At 48.5% G+C, this 22,215-nt stretch overlaps 1 protein-coding gene across 5 annotated transcripts in view; it reads right to left on the reverse strand.

Moving 5' to 3' along the window:
• Positions 1 to 22,215, reverse strand: part of NSMF (NMDA receptor synaptonuclear signaling and neuronal migration factor) — a 47,358-nt gene that overhangs the window by 14,906 nt on the left and 10,237 nt on the right. For 2 of the 5 annotated variants that reach the window (XM_054083938.1, XM_054083937.1), the window contains exons 3-7: positions 10,203 to 10,682; positions 5,708 to 5,783; positions 3,838 to 3,843; positions 3,227 to 3,295; positions 349 to 401 (exon numbers count right to left, since the gene is read on the reverse strand). In XM_054083938.1, the coding sequence (XP_053939913.1) occupies positions 349 to 401; positions 3,227 to 3,295; positions 3,838 to 3,843; positions 5,708 to 5,783; positions 10,203 to 10,682 (684 nt within the window). Of the gene's footprint in view, positions 1 to 348; positions 402 to 3,226; positions 3,296 to 3,837; positions 3,844 to 5,707; positions 5,784 to 10,202; positions 10,683 to 19,547; positions 19,600 to 22,215 lie in introns of those variants that run through there. The other 3 variants (XM_054083935.1, XM_054083934.1, XM_054083936.1) reach the window with 2 other exon arrangements.

Genomic DNA, 22,215 nt, shown 5'->3' on the forward strand with positions numbered 1-22,215 from the left:
CTCTGCTCTGGTTCTCCTCACAAGTGTCCACGAACGATGTGATCGCTGAAAACCATGTGCATGTGGGACAAGGAAGCTGCTGCTCTCCTTTTCCTCACACTGAGGCCATAGAAATTGTGCAGAGGGTCCTTGGAAACAACTCAGGCTGCTTGCAGACATCCATGTGTCCTGGAGGCTTGCAATAACCTGGCCTTTTTTATAGGGTAAAACGGCATCAGTAGGTCAAATCCTTTCTCCAGCGCAACGCTAAGTCCTTTCTAATCGCATCTGTGTGCAACATAGAGCTCTCCACATCTCATAGGCACAACCCCAACTCCTGACAGCCACATCTTACAGGTGCTCACTTACTTTGTGCTTTAACCCTTCGGCTTCCCACCATGCGGAGGTGCTTCCGAAAATTCCTGAAAGAAAGGCCAAACAAAACCTCTGAGAAAGGTAACAAAGCAATACCTAGGCCCAGCAGGACTGAAAAAAAAATGGAAGGAAAAAAACATAACATTGGGAGAACAGTGTATTTTCTTCCGGGCATTCAGAAGCTGGAGAGCAGGTTCCCAACCTGCACCTGTTCTGTGCTGGGGTCGGTTATATTTGTCAAGAGCGTGGCTGCTTTGGAACCACCTGGGCTGGCTGTACAGGGCAGGTGATGTCCTACACGGCCCTCCCCTTCTCAGGACCCTCTCTCACCTTCCAGTTCCTAAAAGTACCCATGCTGTAACTTTGCTGGAGACACCACCACTGCCCATGTTGGTGGTGCTCCCTCTTCTCCCAGGAATAAGAAGTAACTGCTCCCCTTCCTCTTTTTGTCCACACATGCTTCAGCAGGGAAGTGGAGAGCCCAGGCTCTGCCCCACTGGGCAGCACGCACACACCATGCTCATGGCTGTGCTCATTCCCAAACCCGTTCACAGCAGCTCCTAAAATCACTCCTTGTGCTGTTAGCAACCATGCAGCCCGCACTGCTCTCCAGGGCAAAGAGCTGGGAAAGGCTGAAGCAGCATTTTCCTTCTCAGAGAGCACTGCTCAGCAAGGCTGACTGTCCTCACAGGGCTGCTCGCTGCCAACACTGACTGAGCATGTGCTTCCCTGCCCAGAACGCACAGGAAGGATTTGGTGGAGTTGCAAAGTACACAGTTCCAGAGGAAAGCCCACCAGCGGGCAAGACTTGGGGAGCAGCTACAGCCCATAGTGTAAAGTAGACCACCCTGGCCACTCCTGGGAGACCACAGCAAAGGGACTCCTCGTCCAGCCCCTCCAAGCGCAAGGGACCCATTTCCCTTAGTTTCTCATCACTCACCTAAAGAGGAACCAAGAGGACAGGAACCAAACAGGACAACAGAGGAGACACGGGGAAGAAGCAGCATGTAGACTATCAAGGAATGTGTCACTCCACCATGAACCCTACTTAGTCAGGGAGGCTTCACCCTGCAGTGCAGCCCCAAGGGTGTCATCGAGCCTGTGCGCCAGCAACCTGGACATGGGAAGGGTTGGGGAGCTCCTGAGGCTCCCTCCTGCCCCAACACACACTGCACACATCAAGCACAGAGACTGCTGCTGGTGAGAGGGGTGACATGACAAGTCTGGCTCACACAGAGGTTAATGGGATGAGTAAGGACACGTCACAACCATGCAGATGATTTAGCCAACTAACTGGACTAGAAGACATTTCCAGCACCAACATGAAGTCATTCAGGGAAGTCAGAGACATCTGCTCCTGTACAGAGAGATCAGCCCCAACACAGCCCTTGCAGGAGAGCACTTAATCCACGGCACCTTCTGCATCATCCCCCACTTCAGCCTTGGATCCCATCAGGATCCAGATTCAGCAGCTCAAGAAGGAAACCTAGAAGCTGGGTAGTGAAGCTGGGAGCAACGCTATTCTATGGCAAATTTCCATTTGCACTTGGGCTAATAATGTTATTTACAAAGCTTTATTTTAGCTCTGATTGAGTACATGAAGATTCACCTCTGTGGATCAGACAGCTGCCTCCTTCAGACAAGTAACTCAATTCACTTCACTAGCACATGCTGGACTGGCTCGATGCAGTCTGTGGTGGTCTAGGGTCCTCCTTACTCCCTGAAGGAACATTTGACCGCCCTCCGCTGACAACAGCCCATCGCTGCTATCTTATCTCCTCTGTATCACAAAATAAAGGCTGGTGGGGTCCCACTGTATGATCCTGCCTGGCCCTGCAGTGTCCACAGGAAGCGAGGGGGCCTGCTGACCACTCCACACAAGGAAGATGTGACTCCATCCTGACTACAGCACCACGGAGGTCCACAACTCCTACTCTTGTACTTGTAAGCCACGTGAACAAGCCATTTTCTAAAGACTCACCTCTGTCTAAAACCCTGAGAGATCTCTTTCTTTTTAAAGACACACTGTCTATTTATTTACAGCATCTTTAGTTTTGATTCCTATTTATCTTCATTATTGATAATTAATGCCACCACCCTTAAGGTGCTAAAAAAAAAACCAACCTAAAATCTTCTTGGCAGTTCCCCAGTTAAAGAGAGAGACAAACATCAGGATTTCTTGTTTTGAACAGTGCTGAAGTGATCATTTTTAACCAGTGGCACAAATCCCATGTTATCCTTTGTAGGCTGCCAAAATACACAATCCTCAGCACATTTAAAGAACTAGAACCGTTTTGATTACAACTGTGGGTGTGCCTTGTGAAGCCAGCAGAGGGAAACCAGGGCCCTCTGCAACACCCAGCCAAGGAATCAGTCCCCATTCCTTTTCCTTACTGTTCTTTAAAGTAAGATAAAGCACTTATTTTCTAGGCACTATTGATGTTAATTTTGCCAGGGCCTCAGTTTTCTGAGGTGCATTTGTCAATGTAGCCACCGCACACAGCAGTCACCGGTTTGATATTCAGCTCACCTCAAACAAATATTTGGGAGAGGGCTGGGAAAATGGCATATTTGGGTTTTTTTTTAAACACAGATTATATATTTTTCTGCCTCAGACACAGATCCTGTGTATCATCTAAGGAAGCTTAAAAGAAACTTGACAGCATTGCTTTAAGAAGACAGAGATCGGCTCTCCTGAGCACTGCAGCCTCAGTCTACCTCCACATATCCAACACAGCCTCTCTGCTAGTGTCCCTACGAACAGCAACACAGACAGGGACAGCCACATTCAACGCCATCGAGCGTCACTGAGATCCAGAGGGCCCATGCAACACCAGGCAGGGTTACAGCTACGGGAGAAAACAGGCCCTACCTCTGTATAACAGCTGCAGAATCATTCTCTCGTTTCCGTCTCTTCCTTTCTGCGTAGCCCCTGAATGCCCTGGGAAACCATTTTAAGCCATTAACCAACTACACACCTTTGGACTGGAGAGGACACGGAACACAGACAGGAAAGCTCTCACCAGACAACAGAGAGATTTGGCTGATCAAGGACAGCCCTCCCCTGTAGGACTGCATGCGAGTCAGCGGCCGGGCTAAAGACTCACCAAACCACAGGTCTTCACTCCCTAGGGCTGGACAAAGAGTCATCCCTAAATCAAACATGAGTGCCCAGAGCACGGCCCAAGGAATGGGAGCCATTGTCCCTGCTACAGAGGAACAGACCCAGGAGACCGCAGACACAAAACCAGGTTCAAGAGGGATAAAAGCATGCTAGCAACTCTAGTCTCCACTTCAAAGATGAGGAGGGTTGCAGTGTGATCCGTGTAGGCCTACCAAGCGTAGTCATCTAACCTCTCGCCAGTGGACAAACAGCCCTAGCACAGAGAAGGCACAAGTGAATATGAAGGACAGGAGAGGAGAGGAGAGTTTATCCAGGACACCAACAGACAAGGAAGTGAAAAAAATGAAGATTATACTTACGAGATGCTAGAGATTTCCAGGAGATGCAGGGAAAAAGAAAGAGAAGAGGAATTCATTAGTGTTCAGCCCCAGACAGTGTTCTGAGGGAATTCTCATTCCAGAAGGAATATTTCTTGTTAGGTAGCATGAAATTGCTTTTGAAATTAAACATTTCTCAGTGGTAAGACTGCTGCTTGATCGAGGCAGCCCCTCCCTGGGGCAGGTCAGCATGTGGTCTGGATGCAGATTAAGCTCCATGTAGACCCAGAGAACATTAAGCACACCGACAGCTGAATGTGGCCCATCAGGATATGAGGGGAGCTCAGCCTCACAGGCTTCCTAGCAGAGAGACATTCTCCCACACTGACAAAGGCCTGTCAAGTCATCTCATATTGTCTGGTCCATGAAGGAAGCCAGCACAGTGGGCTCAAAATGCTACAGCAAAGGCCATGACAGGGACACCCCAACCTGCTTAGAGAGGGGCCCTGAACTTCTGGAGATGTTTCTGTGCCACTTTCAGAGGCAGCACAGAATCTCCAGAAATGTTATCCAAAGAGCTGTGTTCACCAAGGGAGCTGTGCTACTCAACGGCTTTCTTAGGGCACCACCCCCAAAACTAACCTCATTTTGCCCTCCAACAGCTCCAAGCCTTGGAAGCCATGGGCCACCACCCTGCAACAAACCTTGTGCACAGCAAAGATGATTTCAGACAGCAAAGGATGTGCCTCAAGGCAAAGGAAATGCACTGATTTTGTGCATGGTTTAGTGTGTGTAGAACACCATCCACTGTTACCAGCCATCATCTCCAAAGAGCAAAATCATGTGTCAAATTGCCCTCAGACTGCCCACAGGCCCTGTCAGCCTGGTGCCCTGGAGCGTTAGCCAGCTGGGGTGCTACCAGACTTACAGTCCCTGGAAAGCAGGCAGAGGGACACAGAGGTTGAGTCAGAGAAGCAGCGCTAGGACATTACAGAGAGCAGAAGCCCGCGGAGCTTCCTCGCTCCCACTGTCAGGGTGGGATTAGCAGCCTGCCACCATGCATCAGATTCCGCAGACTGGCACCTGGCAAATGCCTCCCCGTGCTATTCCCCATGCCACGAAGGTGGATCACAGCTCCAGCTGAGCTGGAGGGAAAAGGCTTGAAGATAAGCATTTTTCTGGGGGCTGCAGATCCCTTCCAATAGCTCAGCAGCTCCCCCTCTCCTCAACACTGGATCCAGCCCCTCCAGCATCTCATTTCCCTCACCACCTGCCTTAGCTTTCCAGCCCGGTAAGAAATACTTGAAACCAGGAAAATGGCATTTCCTGAGAAGCTGGGTACATCCTTGAAATGAGGCTTCCCTTCTTCAGTCCTTCAAGAACTGCCTCCTCCCAGGGTGCAGCAACCAGAGGCACCTACACTTGCGTGGAGTGTGGAGGGAAAGGTTGTTCCCAACTCAGATCTGCTCCCACTTTGCAGAGCTTTTACTGACACCTTCAAATAACCAGACTAGCATAGAAGCTGTAGAGCTGTATCTCATCCCAGAGACAAAATCCTCTGGAATAGCGTTCCCTCGGGGCAGTGGCTGCAGGAGATGCAAGCAGTGGAGGGTCTCAGCAGGTTCTCCCAAAGGATCTTTGCTCTGCACAGGCAGCCAGGGACAGGGCAGAGAGAAAATGAAAAAAGTAGCAAAGAGCTGGGAAGCCCAAGGGGTTAAGGAAAGTAAAACCAAAGAAGTGGAAGTTGTAGGAAAGAAAACTAAGAAGCACAAAAAAGAAATTAAGAGACAAGGTTCTTTCTCGCTGCAGTGCCAAACATCAACTGGACTGCTCCAGGCCCCCAGGGACAGCTCTGAGGGGGCCACAAGCCTTGAGATACATGATAAAAACTATAAGCAGCAGTTTCACTTACGCTTGCATAGTTGTAGTAGCAGTTTGAAAACTGAAGAGGTTCTCTTTTGGGAACCAGGCTCGTATGGGGACATCATCTGGAAGAGAGAGAGCAAAACCTGAGAATCCAGCAGGCAGAGATGTCAGCCGGATAGCAGGACGTGCCAGGCCCTTTCTCTCAGCACTTTTCTTCAGCGCCCTGCCCTGCACTAGCAGGAGAGTCCCACCCTCCTCCCATATACGCACATTGCCACCCAGTGCTTTGTAAATCCGTGTTGAGCCTGCCTATCAAGCTACTGAATGAAAAATGAAAGCTCTGTCCTAAGTATGGGAGGTTAAAATAACCCAGAAATTACAGAAGAGACATTTGAACAACAAAAAAAATGGGGAAAGAAACATTTTTCATTAAAAGCATTTTCCAAACTCCACCTTTTCCTTAGCACCAGTCGTGTGAAATGCCCCATTCATCCAGTTCCTTCTGATAGAGACTCCCAGGGATGATGAGAGCTCCCTCCTCCCCCTCTTCAGAACCACCAGCCTGCGATACGCTCTCCTTTTCTGCCACTGATGTTTCAATAAACCCTTCACCCACCCGCTCCTGATGACCAGGCCTTCATGAGTGTTTCTGGGTTTGGAAGTCAAACCGCACAACACCTGTAGAACCTGCAGATAACTTTGACCCCTACTTTTGTAAACAGCCTTTCCTGAGCAGACTGTGGATTGTTTCCTAGTTCCACTGCATCAGAAAACCGCACCATCATCACATAATGACCATTAAACCAAAAAGGAGGTAGCAGAATAAGTCACTAATTATGTGTGCGGAACAGTGGTGACCAGAAGGAGGAACCGGACCAAGATACAGCTCCTACTGAGAATTTCAAGGCTGAAGATGGTCAGGCAGGGAATCAAGGATGTATTAAAATCCACTGATGTAAGACATACAAGATTCAGCAGATCGGATGCCTGGGATTTGGGGCTACCTGATTTTTTATCTCACTTCACTCCCAATTCATGGTTTCCTTGCTCAATGCCTTGCCATACGCTGCCAATCATGTCCTGCCTCACTCATTCAAGTTTTAGGATCATTAGCAACTGAGGTATCTTAGTCATTAACATTCTGGCATTGGCAAGAGTATTTTTTTAATTCACTTTCATTGGCCAAACCAAATCAAACCCCACATGCCTCCTGCAAACAGAATCGCTACGGACCAGGTACCTCATCGCAGGTTTCATACAGACCATCATCTACTACAGACTGACACTGGTGGTCTCTAGAAGTACAGAAAGCGGCTGCAATTAGAGGCCAAATAAGCTAAATGCAACTGGAGAGGCCTCCTCGGAGGTGAGGCTTCCAAGAAATCACATATAAAGCTCTAACAGACACTTCTCAGCTAACGGCTTATGTCAAGCCTTGTATAACACCACCCTAAGGAAATACATAGGTTAAAGGAAAACAGCATAAATACTATTTATGAAGTTCCTATGTCTGTTCCCTTCCAAAAAGAAAAACCAAACAGATAAAGAAAAGCAAACTGGCTCAGACTCTAATGAATTAATCGTCTGAAGTCTCAAACCAACAAAACTGGTGAAGTTGTATAAATTCCTTTCAGCCAACAATTCTGTACAGACTTCACAGGGACTACACATCTCAAAGGACTGACAGCCTCTTAATATGTTGTACAGCTTCTAAGCCACCAGCTCTGATCCAAAGCAGAGCCGATGAACAACAGCAATGCTAATATCCCTATGAGGCTTTGCCTGGACAATTACTGGAAGCCTTCCCTCCTGTTCTGATAGGCAAGAGTCAACATAGGAAAGAGATCACTCCCCTACCCACAGCATCCAATGGAGAATATAAAAGACCTGTGCCCCTTCAAAGGCACCTCTTGATCAGCCAAAGGGAGGACAGCAGCAGAGAAGCACACAGCTGGGGACCAGGGAGACAGCTCAGCTCCAGAGGTCAACCAGCAAATTGAAATTCAGATTATGAATACGGCTGTTTTCCTTCCAGAGGCAGGTACCGCACTCCTTTTTGGCCAGGCAGAGCATCCTATTCTCCTTTCTTGTTACCATCAACTGTGATGAAAGCAGTCAAGAAACTACAGGCCAGGGTAAGGCTGGAGGAACACCACCACCACCTTCAGCATCTCCACGCTAGGCTGCACGCCAATCTCGGCACCTCTGTCCATAAGTGTCGGTGTTTGTACCAGACACCAGGAGCAGCACAGGAGATGACAGCTTGTGCGTCTCTGGAATTGTGTCAGGAATCAAACTCAGCATAGAAATCCATATTAAATGATGCCAATCTGGCCTAACTGCCATGAGTGTTGGTTTGCGGCAATAACACGTCATGTAAATCCAAACAGAGAAAGCAGTGCTGTGAAGTGAACCTCTGGGGAAATGAGTCTCTCTCTCAACTCCATCCACCTCTGCTGTTTTCTCTGCTAGCCATGCATGAAGGACATTCCAAGAAATACTTCTTGTAACCTGCAGCAGTTGCGCCGTTCCATTCTCAGTTTTCCTCTGAGTAACCGTGCTTGGATACAGAGTGCAAATGCATCCAAGCTGAGGAAACTTTCATTCCATGACACCAGTGCTATGACAGGATTTGATCTGGGGGGCCCAGCTCTGCCTGTGCAGCCACACATGCAGGCACACAGAAGCTCAAGACAAGCACCAAAGGTGCCTGCTTGTACAAAATATGAAAACACTTCAGGAGGCACCTGCAGGTTCCCATTTAACTATTCCAGTGTATTTTCAGAAGGGTAAATCTCCATTTCCCATTGATAAATGGCCCTAACAACAATTGCTGGCTAGTTGAAAACACATTACAAATCCCCAGGCCAGAAAAGGAACATGGCATCTCTTACAGCATTTGCTAGGAGATGTTTTCCAGCAGAGGCGTTCAGCTCCAGTCTAAGTTAAAGTTAAATGCCTCCATTAGTGACCTGGAGTTTTCCTTTGGTTCAGTATTGAGTGACCTGTTTTAGTCCCACGGTGCAAAGTACAACTTTGATTTGTTCAGGAGAGCTTTCAACATAAATCAATCAGCTTTAGAACACGAAATTTTCACTTTCTTAATTCCGTAGAGATCATGAAGCTGAAACCAATCCAGCTCAGCGCCCTGACTTCCACAAGACGACCCTTCAGGGTTGTCATCTCCTTCCCCAGAAGGCTGAGACTGGAACGGCTTGCTTTTTCTATCTTCAGACAAGCTTTCTGGCTACATCATCATACGCAGAGCCATCTTTTAAGAGGTAAAACATGCATGATCAAAAAAACATGAAGTGTTTCCGTACAGGAAACTCTTCACGCTCCATTTCTTGCACTTAAACAATAACAATAATAAAGTCTAAACTTGCACAAGTAGCATCTGATGCGAAGCCCAGAAATCACACAGAAGCGTGGAACAATGCTTGAAAACTCTGCACAGGAATCGGTGGGACTGTAAGTATTCCGCACACTTGATAATGAATTCTTTTTCCATTATTATTCTTCAGCATTAATCCGGGTATTAATTTAGTCACAAAATTTCAAGCATGTAAGCATGAAAATATAGTCCAGAACCCAACCTTTCTGTCGTTTTACCTGCAGTAAATATCAGTATGATAAAACCGTGAACCCAGGGAAGCTATACAGCTACAGTCCTTACACTAAATTGCTTTTCAAGAAGGAAACCTTGACCTTTCCTGGCTGGACGCTCTGCTCTGAAAGCCTCGATGGGTGTTTACAAAGAAAATCGGACAAATTAGGTCAGACTTCATCAGCCATGTACAAAGGTGTCAGGCAAGGATGGACTGTGTGGCTTATAATTCAAAGCACACAGCTCATGATGTAGATTTGATTAATAGATAATTTTTAAAAGACAATCAGGGGTTTTTTTTTAATGTAATTTAATAATTACAAGCTCTATTCCCTGAAAATATCGAGCGAATGGACAGTAAGTGGGGAAGAAAGTCCAATATTGTGTTAGGATTTATGGGAAGACCATGAGGTGGCAGTATGTGAGGGACCCTGCTAACTGCTTCCAGCCATGCAGGCTCCCGCTGAGCATACGGCACATTCACAGAGATTTCACCTGCCCCAGCTCTGGAATGAGGCAGAGGAGAGGGTCTTGCTCTGAACTGCCTCCAGGATGAGCTCAAACGAAGGTGCTTTGACACTGCCCCTCCTCCTCTTCCTTTAACAACAGACAAGGAGCCCACAGAGACCATCCTCACCAAGCCATGTGAAGTGGTCATGAAAACCACCTGGGTCATCTGCTGCTTACCAACTAGACATAGAGACAACAGAGCTTAGACAAGCTGGCCTCAAGCTGGGCTCTGCTTATTTCAAACTCCTCCTCTGACCAAACCTTCTCATGAAAACTGGTGCCGAAGGGGAAACAGTGGAGGGCCCAGCTTGAGGCCCATGCCAACAAAACCCCCATGGTGGGAGGAGATGGGCACCATCCTTCACCCCTGGGTCAAGGAGTCCCTTTGCGTGCTTCCAGCACCCAGTACCCAACCCTTACTTACCAGACACTCTATCGACACTGTACATCCTCTCCAGCCTTTTTCTGTGCCATCCAGTATCGCTGGATTGATGCTGCTCCAGATCAAAGGAATGCTGGGAGGGGGCAGCCAGCCGGGTGCAGTTTGGGCACTCCTTGGAGCCCTGCCGGCTGCCTGGCCAGCCCTTGCAATGCCTGCTAACGCCGTGAGAGCCACCAGTGCTGTGCACCTGGTGGCCATGGTGGCATTCCTCTTGGGCAGCTCCCTTCATCACCACCAGCTCCATACTTTCATTCTCATGGTCCGACAGCATTGGCCTCTCGCCAGAGATTGTATAGACTCGTGGCTTCGGTCCCTCGCTTGGCATCTTCTCTGCCTGCTCCTCGGAGAAGCTCCTCTCAAATTTGCCATCGGAGATGACAGAGAGCCTGCGTTTGTTCTGTGCTGCTTGCTGCATCTCGGGAGAGTCCTCCTGTCCGATGTAGGAATCTGCTAACAGATGATCTGAAACAAATGGTACACTTTCCTTAAAACCAAGGCACCCAAGATGCCAACAAATTCAGGAGGGTCTGTTACTGCTGCAGAAAGAGGAAGGGGTAAAGAGATACGGTAGGTTCCCCAGGAACCTTTTTGGATGAACACGTGCCCAGAACCTTCTGAACCTCCAGAGCTGGTACCGAAATGACAGACATTTCTCATGAGCACGCCCCATATTATAAGCACGTGTGGTCATCCAGCAAGGCTAGAAGCAAATGCAGGTCTCACCACACAGCCTGGAAATGCTCGTGTGCCAAAGAGCCTGAGTTGTGTAGTCCTGTCTGCTTCAGCAAGTTGAGCCACGCAAGGGCTGCTGTGCTGGTGAACATTCGCCAGACAAAGAACAGCACCAGCTTCTCTAAGAGGTGACAAACCGAGTGTTTTGTACACCAAGTTGTTGGTTTTTAGAACTAAGGGAAAGGGGCAAACCACCACGGTTCAGTTTTGTCCCTTCTGATTTTCTGCCAGTTGGTTTGATATGAAAGAAATGCAAAGTGACTCCAGCAGGCAGCTGCAGTGTCCCATGCTCTGCAGCTCCCCTGCTCCACAGGCTTCATTGCGCAGGCAGATGGCAACAGCACAGCCTGTGGAAGCTGTCCTGAAGAAAAATGCAGCCGCTCCCTTTGTGGGGATGGAAAGGAGAGAGGCCCATGAGTGCAACCATCTTTGGAGCCCACACACTGGATGAAGTGCCAGGAAATCTCAGCATTTCCATGGCAATTCCATGCATGAACCCAACAGTAGCTCCCACCCACCTGCTAATCCTTTTTTCAAGTGGCTGTTAATTACCTCTTACACTTCCCTTCAGATGGGAAGCAACAAGGGACTGTTCGAAAGGCTCAGCGGGGAATGCATTATCCATGCGACTACTACCCCCGAAAAAACAACATGAGCGTCCAGCACAGACAGTGGCATTTTAACCAGAGGCAGAAAGCAAATCCAAGCCCTTACTTCAACAGATATTTAATAAACAACTTTCCTTCAGCTGCTGAGTCACGACCTGGAAGGACTCAGCAACAAAGTGCAAAGTGAAGTTTTGCTACCTTGCAGTTGGCCCTGAAGAAATGAAGGAGGAAGAGACCTATTTTGGAACAGGCCTGATGTCATGCGTGTGCAACATGGACCTTTCACTGCTGCCACATTCTCTTCCTACACAGCACTCCTGTGCCCCTCTGAACAGCCCTCTCATGCTGAGGACCTATGCTTTCAGCTCTGGAATCTGGAGCCCATCCTGGACTGTGCTCATGTTGCCAAGGGCCTCTCCCCGCTGCTGTGTCGGCAACCAAGATGGAACCAAATTAAGGTGGTACTAGCACAGCATGTCACCATTATTTCATCTTTCTGCTTGAGACACAACTTCCTCCAGCCACCTGTGGCCATTCTACTCAAGAAATGGCCATTCAGGACTCTTTGAGCTGGCACAGCTCAGTTTCATTTCACTCGTCTCCTACTGAGACCTCACAGATACCATAGCCAGCAGCCATGTGACTCCGTGAGCTGACCCCAAGGAGCCTGTTAGAGTCCTAAAGTAAGAGCAATGCTTCTCTAATCTATCGCTGATGCCGGCTTTCCAGACTTCACATGAAGTCCAAAATGCACGCCTGGCTGTAGTGAGGAGTCATGCACCTCACTGAGACCATCCACGTAGAATAAAGACAGGTAGTGGTCTCCTACGCCAAGACAGTATGGACATCTGCACCGCCTCCAAGAGGAGAGCCTGATGGATAACAAGGGCCATCACCACAGCAGCTGCAAGCCATTCAAGGGGAGAAAGCTGCTCCACCAGCTGGCATTCAACAGCTTGTCCACTAAGTCCCACCAGCTGCAGGATATGGTGTCATGAACCAACCCATGCAGAAAGCATTTATGGGCTCCAAAGCATCTCCAACCCCTTGTCACCCCTGAAGAGGCAGCAGACCACCACATTTGCTCTCCAGCAGCTCAGACTCTCTCCTGTTCCAAGACTAACTGCGCTCTGGAGTGGGCACGTCTTGGGAAAACAGCACCAAGCGACTCTTCAAGATCTGTCAAAATCCATGCTTGCTAACCGTGCCAAATACACTATTTTCTAAATTAAAAACAAGGGCCAGCTCTAAGCACTCACCTCAACTTGTCAAACAATCTGTGTGGGCACAACGATGCTACATATTTCTTAAGACATCACAAAATAGTAGCTGACAGGTGCCCCTGTTCCTCCTGCGCTGAGTACTCCTATGGCAGGCGTCTCACCTCATTGAAGCAAACAGACAGGACCGTGCACCTTTATCCATGCACTGAGAGTGCCATGGTTCAGAGATCTGAGGATTTATCAACTCCGGTATCTGTGGGCAAATGGGAAAACAAAGTGCCCAAAATACAGCATGTCTGAAAATGCTGATGGTCACAAGTGCAGAGAGGCCAATCCCTGCCTGTTTTGTTAGCACTGAAGGCTGTTCAGCCCCATACGAGTTACAGATGTGTCAGTGGGACATGAATGGTTTCAATTAAGAGGCAATTATTTACTGAAGTCAAGGCAGGGTTACAATTCTTGATTGAATATATTTGACATAACCTACCTGTCTGATCTAGCATTCAGAATGTGAGGCTAATCCGTTCTTTCTACCTTACTTGTCCCTTACTAAAGGTGTTGTCACGTGTACTTATCTGGGAGTTCCCATGCTCTACACCTGCCACCACACCAATGTGTTTTCTCTTTGTCAAACAGCTGGATAACTGTTTCTTTTCATTCAAATTAGCACCTGCAGTAACTACACATGGGAGAAGCAACTTCACATGCAAAGGGAATGTGAAGCTTTATTCAAGACTTGTAGTTCATAAAGGATTTACTTACAGAAAAAAAAAATAGTACGGAAGGAAAAGAGATTCAATCATCTGCTCTCTTGTGAGACCTCCACCTGGAGTATTGTACCCAGTTCTGGAATCCCCACCATAAGAAGGATATGGATCTGTTGGAATTGGTCCAGAGGAGGCCATAGAGATGATCCGAGGGCTGGAGAACCTCCCATAAAAGAACAGGCTAAGAGAGTTGGGGTTGTTTATCATGGAGAAGAGAAGACTGAGGGAAGACCTTAGAGCAGCTTCCAGAACTGAAAGGGGCTGCAGGAAAGCTTGGGAGGGACTTTTTACAAGGGCCTGGAGTGATAAGACAAGGGGGAATGGCTTTAAATTGGTGAGGGGAAGATTCAGACCACACATAAGGAGGCTCTTGATCAGGGAATGCAGGGAGAGGATGAGAGAGAACTGTTTTCAGATTAGAGAGGGGAGATTGAGATGAGATTTTAGGAAGAAATATTTTGCCGTGAAGGTGTGGAGGCCCTGGTCCAGGTTGCCCAGGGAAGTTGTCACTGCTCCATCCCTGGAGGTGTTCAAGGCCAGGTTGGATGAGGCTTGGAGCAACCAGATCCAGTGGCAGGTGTTGCAGGAGGGTTGGGACTGGATGGGCTTTAAGGTCACTTGCAACCCAAATCATTCCATGATTCTATGATCCATCATAATTATTGGCTTCTAAAAAGGAACCCACACCATTTTGGGGAGCTGGTCTGCGCAGCAGCCTGGAGCCATCAGCAGTGACCAGTTCCCCCTTGTGCTTCCAGAGAACTGGATTCAGGTGCCAAAGCACACGATTCCACTACAACATTTTAAATTAATAGTTTGCTTCAGCTAAGAGAAAAGTCAAGCTGGTCCAGAAATCAATGTGGAATTAAATCCGAGCCACAGGGATGTTCAGTGAAGAGAACTGCGAGCCAGTAACAGGGGACTTCAGTAACTGGAATTGCCTTCTACGAGCCAGCTGAAGCAGACTGCTGTTAACACCCTCTGCCTGCTTACCGCTGCTCGGCTTCATTTCATTTTCACATCTCTCTTGCACCTCTCCCACAGCCAGCTGCTCCATCAAACTGCCACGCCAGCCTGGGCCAGCGTGACTTGGGAAACCTGGCACAGTGCTGTCCTCTCCAGCCACTCCGATGAAGCTGACCAGGTTACAACTTGACTCACTCGCTTTCATCAGCGACACCTTTGTCTCACACAGCTGCAAAGTTACCTTGGAGCAGACAAATCAGGTCCCTTGCACAGATTTCTTTTCATCTAGATTTGTGCTCTACATGGATTTACCATGCCTGAGCAAGATGAAGGGAAGAAGACCAACCAAATCATCTTTTCCTCACTTCCCTGTCTGCCTGGGCTAAGTCTAACAGCCTGTCCAGAGCCTGGGGGCTCAATAGGCCAGTCCCAAGGGCCAGCCCCACTACTCATCCCCTTATTACTTACTTGAACACGTGCCCCTGCATTTACTTGCTCCTCTCTGATACTTCTTCCTTCGCCTTCCTCTCAGCACTGCCCAACACCACCATTATGGCATGCCTATGACCAAATGCATGACCAGCAACAGCACTGATCACCTGTACTGGTTAACTGGTGATATGTTGGGAAAGAATCATAGAATCATGGAATGGCTGGGGTCAGAAGGGACCTCAAAGCCCATCCAGTTCCACTCCCTGCCATGGGCAGGGACACCTCCCACTGGATCCGGTTGCTCCAAGCCCCATCCAACCTGGCCTCGAACATCTCCAGGGATGGGGCAGCTACCACTGCTCTGGGCAACCTGTTCCAGGGCCTCCCCACCCTCACAGCAAAACATTTCTTCCTAAGATCTCATCTCAAACTCCTCTCTTGCAGCTGAAAACTGTTCCCTCTTGTCCTCTCCCTTTACTCCCAGACCAAGGGCCCCTCCCCAGCTTCCCTGGAGCCCTTTTCAGTACTGGAAGCTGCTCCAAGGTCTCCCCAGAGCCTTCTCTCTTCTCTCAGCTGTCCTCACACAGGAGGTGCTCCAGCCCTCAGATCATCTCCATGGCCTCCTCTGGACTCGCTCCAACAGATCCATGCCCCTCCCTCATTGAGGACCCAGAACTTGATGCTGACCTCCACCAGAATGGAGCAGAGGGGCAGAATCCCCACTCCCTACCCTGACAGCCACACTGATGCAGCCCAGGATATATTCCATGCAGGTTGGCATGGAAGGAATCCACATTCTCAGTACACATAGTTGCTGAGAATTAGGCACTTATCACTATTTGATACTTGCTCTGACCCAAATAACTAACCATGAGAGGACTTCCACAGTTTGTTCCACTGTCATGCATTTCCTGAGAGGAGGCAATCTGCTGGGATACGCCTCCACTGACTGATCCCCATTCACAGCAGCGGAGGAACTTGCCATGCCAAACTCGTCTTTGATGCAGCCTGCCCTGTAACCCCAGGGGATGAGAAGTTTATAAATCAAGGTAGAATATAGCCACAAGGCAGAGACAGAAGTTCAAAAAAAACAGAAATCCCAAATTTATTACTGTATTTATCAGCCAAACCGATGATTAAAGCATCCTATATTTAAAACCTCAGCTCCAGCATCAAAAGCAACGTGGCAAAGGGGAATCCAGACAAACCCTATTAAAAAAACATCTGTCACCTCAAGAAAATAAATTTCAGAGAGGGAGTCCTCTTTTTCCTGCTCAATCTCAGGTGGGTCTCTCTGGACCTGACATTTATGGCACCAACTTTAAATGGGAGAACTGTCTCAGCCATGGAAGATGAATGGAAAGACTTTAGGTTTGCATTACACGGACTTGCAGCATTGTTCATAGCAGGAGAAATGAAGTGAATGCTTTTTTCACTTTACATCAGCAGGAGCCCAGGCAATGCCCTTCATGAGGGGAACAGATGGGTGCACTGGCTAGAGCCCAGGGCACTGCAAAAACCACAGCGACTTTTCAAAGAGCACAGCTGAGCAGTTTCGCTTGCTATTTCAGATCGGAATCCTCCCATATGCCTGCCACTGCCCCTCAGGTGTGCTTAGAGGCTGCCAAGTCTGTTCTCCTCTGCTCCCTCTCAGAGCCGTAATACAAAGGTCCCTACCATGTCAGCTCTGTCCTTCCCAACTGCAAGGCGACCCCGCCAGCACAGGGCTCCTGCCTCCAGAGGTGGGCTGGCAGCCGACCACACTGCTCTGCCGGGCTCAAACGCAGTCAAGAAACAGGCATGGCAAAACCAAGGACATTTGTTCCAAAATACTGAAGTATGAGGCAGAGATACAAAACCAGAGATATAACGATTAAAAAAAGGTCACGGTGGCATTTCAGTTGTGCAGAGGCTTCCGAGCTAAGAGAGCGAATGTCATGGACGACGTTTGCTGTGGGATAACCCAAAGGCTAACCAAGGCGCCCTGCCGTGATTTTATCAGGCACCCTGACCCTGCTGCTGCCAAGGAAGGAATGACACACACTCTTCAGCAAAGCCACAGGGAAAAGGCAAGGGCCGCTTCGGCAAGGGAGCTGCTCCAAGGGAACAGAAGGTCACTTAACTATGACAAAATGGTTCCAATTAGTCTCCTGCACCAAAACAGGCCTAGAAAACAAACACAATGAAGATGCTGGTGACATTGTGCCTCACAGATGAGTAACCTTTTAGTCTGGCCTGTAACATTAATGTGAATAGATGAAATTGTTACTGTGAGACACAACCCAGAGGAGCAAGTGGCAGCTCCACCTCCGGCCTTAGCATTTCCATGGTAACACCACGAGCCACGTTTTTATTCACTTTATAGGCAAACAACACATTCCACAGCAAGTTTTAGCTTACACCCACATCATACCCGTGCTGACCCATCCTGGAAGCAGCTTGAAACTCAGAGATGAGATTTCACATCCCTGCTCTGCCCTGAACCCAGCCTGCCCACAACCTCCTCCGGAGAATGGGCTTCTTTCTAGGAAGGCTACTTCCATTGCTCGAGGCCAGTGACATCACATCCGCACCTGAATACACTGAGAGCACTGGGCTGGATGCACTGCCAGCGTCCATCCTGGGGACAGGGAAACAGCCTCTAGAGAAAGAGGCAGGCTTGGTGCTTACCCTGCATCAGGCCTCACTGGCAGCTCAGTCTGAACACTGGCAAGCTGAAGTCCCTCTTAGGATGCTGTATAGCTGCAGCCTTCCTCATGGCTTCACAAAAAGCACAGCTTGTGCATCAGTTGGACTGAAGCACCTGCAGAGCCTCATGCTGGAGTTCCTCAAGCTCCATATCTGCTCTGGCACTGTGATGAGCCTCCTGTGCTGCATGGCTGCTGCCCTCAACACGCACTCCCATCCCCTCCTCTGGGCAGAAGCCCAGGGTGCAAACACAAGCGGTTGCTTCAGTGCAGGCACAGCAACCTCAGCAAACACACTTTCCTCCAGCCCTCACTACCCATTGCTATGTGGGTTGGGGAAGCTTACAAGTGCCCTCTTCTCCTGACACACTCAACGTTTTCATGGATGGCTGAAACAATGCAAAAAAAAAAAAAAGTGAAAATTACTTCTTTGGAGCTTAAAAAGCAGCTTCTTCCTGTTTCAGGTAGAGGGAAAGGCTGAGCATTTAGTTTAGCAGCTCCAGCCCAAGGCCCACCATCTCTGCTGCACCAAGCACTCCTTGTACTTGCTGCGATCTTTCCATCTCTTCTTCCAGAAGCAGCAGCCCCGAGCAGCCCGCCGGCAGCAGGCAGCCCAGCGCTGCATCCTACAGCCACAGCCACATCCTCATTGCCCAACCAAGCAAAATAGAAACCACCTGACAAAGAGTTACCCAGAAAAAAAAATAGCAGAACCCCCTTCCTCTCCTCAGCAAAGGATCCTCTGAATCCCATCTAACCAGGATGCATCGCTGCTCCCCCAAAGAGGAGGCAGTTTCTCAAATGCTCCACTTGCTGCCATTTTTAGTTTCACCACCTCACACCCTCAGTATCTTTTCCCCCCTCTCACCGTTCCAGTATGTGGAAATAAAGAAATCTAAAGCAGTATCTTAATACAGAGCCTCTAACATCCAAGCTGGGAGATGGGGACTCTGGGAATGTCCAAAACTCTATCCCACAAGCACTGGTGAGACTCCCTAGTGATTATTTCTCTCCATTTTCCTCTCTGCAGCCTTTTTACACTTCCCTTTCACAACATTTCAACCCTTTTCACTGTCATTCTTCTAGGTCTGTCCCAAGGGACACCCACTCCTACACTCAAACCATGCCACAGACAAGATGGAAAGCTTTTGGAAGGTACCAGAAAGCTACAAGAGTCAGCCAGGACTCTGGCAACAGCCTTGTAGTCAGAGTGAACACTGAACACGGGGCAGTGCTCTTCTCGGGAACCTTCACAGACCTCCAGCCTGTATGAACAAGACAGCAATGAACAGAGGCAAGAGGAGAGGAAGAAAAGCATTACCACCTCAGCACCAGTTCTCTAAGCAGATCCGTATCCAGCCACCTGCAGCAGAGTCCAACCCTCCCTTCTTTCCAATTCCTCAGAATATCTCAAAGATCAGGAAAGAAAAAAAAAGAAATCTGAGTGATCCCAAGGGAATCATCCCTTCATTCTCTGCCAGCAACTCATCGCCAGGCAGCTGCCTTGTTCCAAAAGGGAAACAAGTAAAGAAAAACCTGTATTACCATAATCCCTGCTGTAACCTCACAGAACACAGGCAGTACACTGAGCCAAGAACACAGGAGAAGAGGTGAATGTACACTTGGAAAAACCTCCTCTAGACCAAGACACTGAAGAGTTGCACAGGGATAGGCACACATTATTTCTGAGCCATGAAGTTCCCAAGCCTCACACCAGGAAGAATTTGAGGTTGTAACGGACAGCAAATCCTCTCCCCCCACCTTTTTCTCACTACATGCACATCCTGCAATCTTCTTCACCTCCTGCTGACATTCAATCCCACACCTACTACCCTAAGGAAGGAAGCAGAGCATGGGCAGACTGCAATTCAATTGAAAACAGAAGGTATGCAAAGCCTGGCAAATAACTCACCCCTCATAAAAGTGCTTGGACATGGCAGCTGGGCCATCCTGCTGGTACACAATCCCTCTGTAGCTCTGCATTACCAGCTTCTCAAAGCCGTTCTGCCACACACAGACACACAAGCTCTCCCGAGGAGCCACCAGAAATAGACTGTGGGGGTGTAAAAGTTACCGCCAAAGAACAAGCTCTTTGGATCAGTTGTGGAATGTAAAGAGGTAGGATGCAAAAAGCCTTTGTACCACCTCCTTTCCATGGAATCAAGGGACTCCGAAGATGAAAAAAGGCAAACTAGAACAGATGATCTTCAAAGAGTGCAGCGGAACTGGAGTGAGCTGGGGCAGTCTCTGCAGCCCTGGCACCCCCATCCAGACATGGGTCTCCTTCCTCTGCCTGGGGCACTACAGACCTCCACCCTCCTGCTGAGGGAGGAAAGTAAAGCAGCAAAAGGCATCCCAAACATTCACACCAGCCTCATTTTCACTGTCCTCTGCTGGAAGGGAGGAGGGTTCTACCTCCTGGATCCACAGGAGAGGAAGATTCTGCCCTTCCCTCCTCCATTTAGGCCTCCACTGTTCCACTGATGGCTCAGCCATGTTCCTGCTCCTCAGAGACTACAAACCTTGTACCTCACCGCATTCATCAATGACTTTAAACCTTTCTTAAACTTAAAAAAAGGTTAAAGCCCGCCTCCTTCCACTCACATTCAGGCTAGAGCCTCAATCCTAGCCACAGTGCAGGGAGCACCCACGCATACACCGGAAAGCGGGCCTCTCCTAGCGGCTAGAGGCCCTCATGGAGAAAACCCAGAGAGCTATGAACAGAAAAACATGCATTGAGGACTCAATTCTTCAGTGCGCTGAGGTTTCTGCACCTCAGCCACCAACACACACAAGTAGGAATTCATCTACAGGACCCTGGTGGGTTTGCACAGCTGTAAAACTGCCTCTCCCTGCTTTCTTCAGCCAAGATGAGCTGGAGCAGACTCGGGTACTTCTATATACGTACTAAATTTTCAGCTGATATAGAGGAGGTCCTTCCTTTGTTTCACTGGATGAAAGCTAATCGTACAGCTTACGTGCTCTGCTAAGCCAGAGGCAGGGTGTTCAGAACAAGTCAAAGCGATACAGAGATACGCAGAATTTCTGCAGGAAGGAAGGAGTTGAATTCTCTGTTATTGAGCTACTGGGACGAACAAAAGGGTGCCAAATTTTCTACTCTCAATACTTTTATAGGATGGAAACCTTCCTACCATGGTTATTTATAAAGAAATGTTATAGGCTGTGCTAAATTATACACTGCAGAATTGCAAAAGATGACTTAAAAAACAAGTGACGATTCTTTTTTTTCCTCTTCTATAATCATTTAGAGTCATAACTGGGAAAAAAATAAAGTTCCCTAGAAAATACTTAAGGATCCCATAAGGACTGTGTACTTCTTGCTGTTCAACTCTTCTCTGCGGCAACTACATTTGCTTAGATTCAAATACAATCTGAAGCTTGATGCACCCCAGGGCAGCGGCTGTGAGAAGGCTTCCCTGGAGATCTCAGAGATGCTACAAGCACAGAGAGGGCCTAAGGGCTGGTCAGAGGAGCCCTACAGCAGCACATCATCAGGAGTCACATCAGTTCCACTTCCATGTTCTCCTTATCCACTGCCAGAGAGAGGAATGAGGGAGAAGCATCCCCAAGGCTGAGTAGAACAGCAGATCCAGTGAGTCTCCTACCCCTTGGCTTTGACCAGGGTTCCTGAACAGATCTGCCATTTCCCCTTTTCCATCAGGGATTCCTCTCTAACCTGAATCGAACCCCATAGGTACCACGAGGGCACTAAAGAGGGAGCAGGAGACAATCCTCCCTGTTGGAAACTGGGGTAGGGGATTGCAGAAACAGACCAGCGAAGACTCCAACTGACAGAAGAAGCAGTAAAAAGGCCACTATAAGGGATGCCTTTACCATTCCAGGAAGCCTCCTCATACCTGCCAGACCTGTCTCTGCATGGTCTTCCCAACCCCTCCCTTCCCTCTGCCTCACAGATGCTCCACCGCAGCTGCATTCAGCCCCAGCCTTTTTCTACCCTTCCCATCATGACATCATGGGGTTTCTTAGATCAAATCTTGTAAGTGATGCATCAATGGAGTTTCTCACACCTGAAAAAAGCCAAAGAAAAATGCAGGGCATTGTTTTAGAGCCTGTCCATTCACAAAGTTCACACAATTCAGCCAAGGACAACTTGGAGGTGACCAGAACAGATACAATAGAAAAGGCAGGGACCCATTCAGCTGTCACAGACGGGTGCGATTGGGTTCACTCTTTTAGCGAAAGGCTTCTCCTGACTGTAGAGGTCTAAACACACACAGATAGCTTAGATAAAATAACATTACTCTGTGTTAAATTCTATTTAATAATTTTATCCCATGCAAAACAGTACAATGTTCACAGAACAATCTGCTACTTGTTCACACAGGATTTCCTGTGGATTCCATAGGAATTTCTGTAGATTTTGCCAGGAATTCATTGCCTGCAAAATGTCTTCTTTCCTCACTGAGAGGACACGGCCCTGCTAGAAGTCAAGTGAGTTTCTCTTGTGCTCTCCTGCCCATCACGTAGGACTCATCATAAGCTGACAGGGACAATACCTGCATCTAAAAAATTAACACATTAGTGGGCACACGCTGGAG

Source organism: Cuculus canorus, chromosome 19 (assembly GCF_017976375.1).
Source record: "Cuculus canorus isolate bCucCan1 chromosome 19, bCucCan1.pri, whole genome shotgun sequence".
Taxonomy (NCBI): domain Eukaryota; kingdom Metazoa; phylum Chordata; class Aves; order Cuculiformes; family Cuculidae; genus Cuculus; species Cuculus canorus.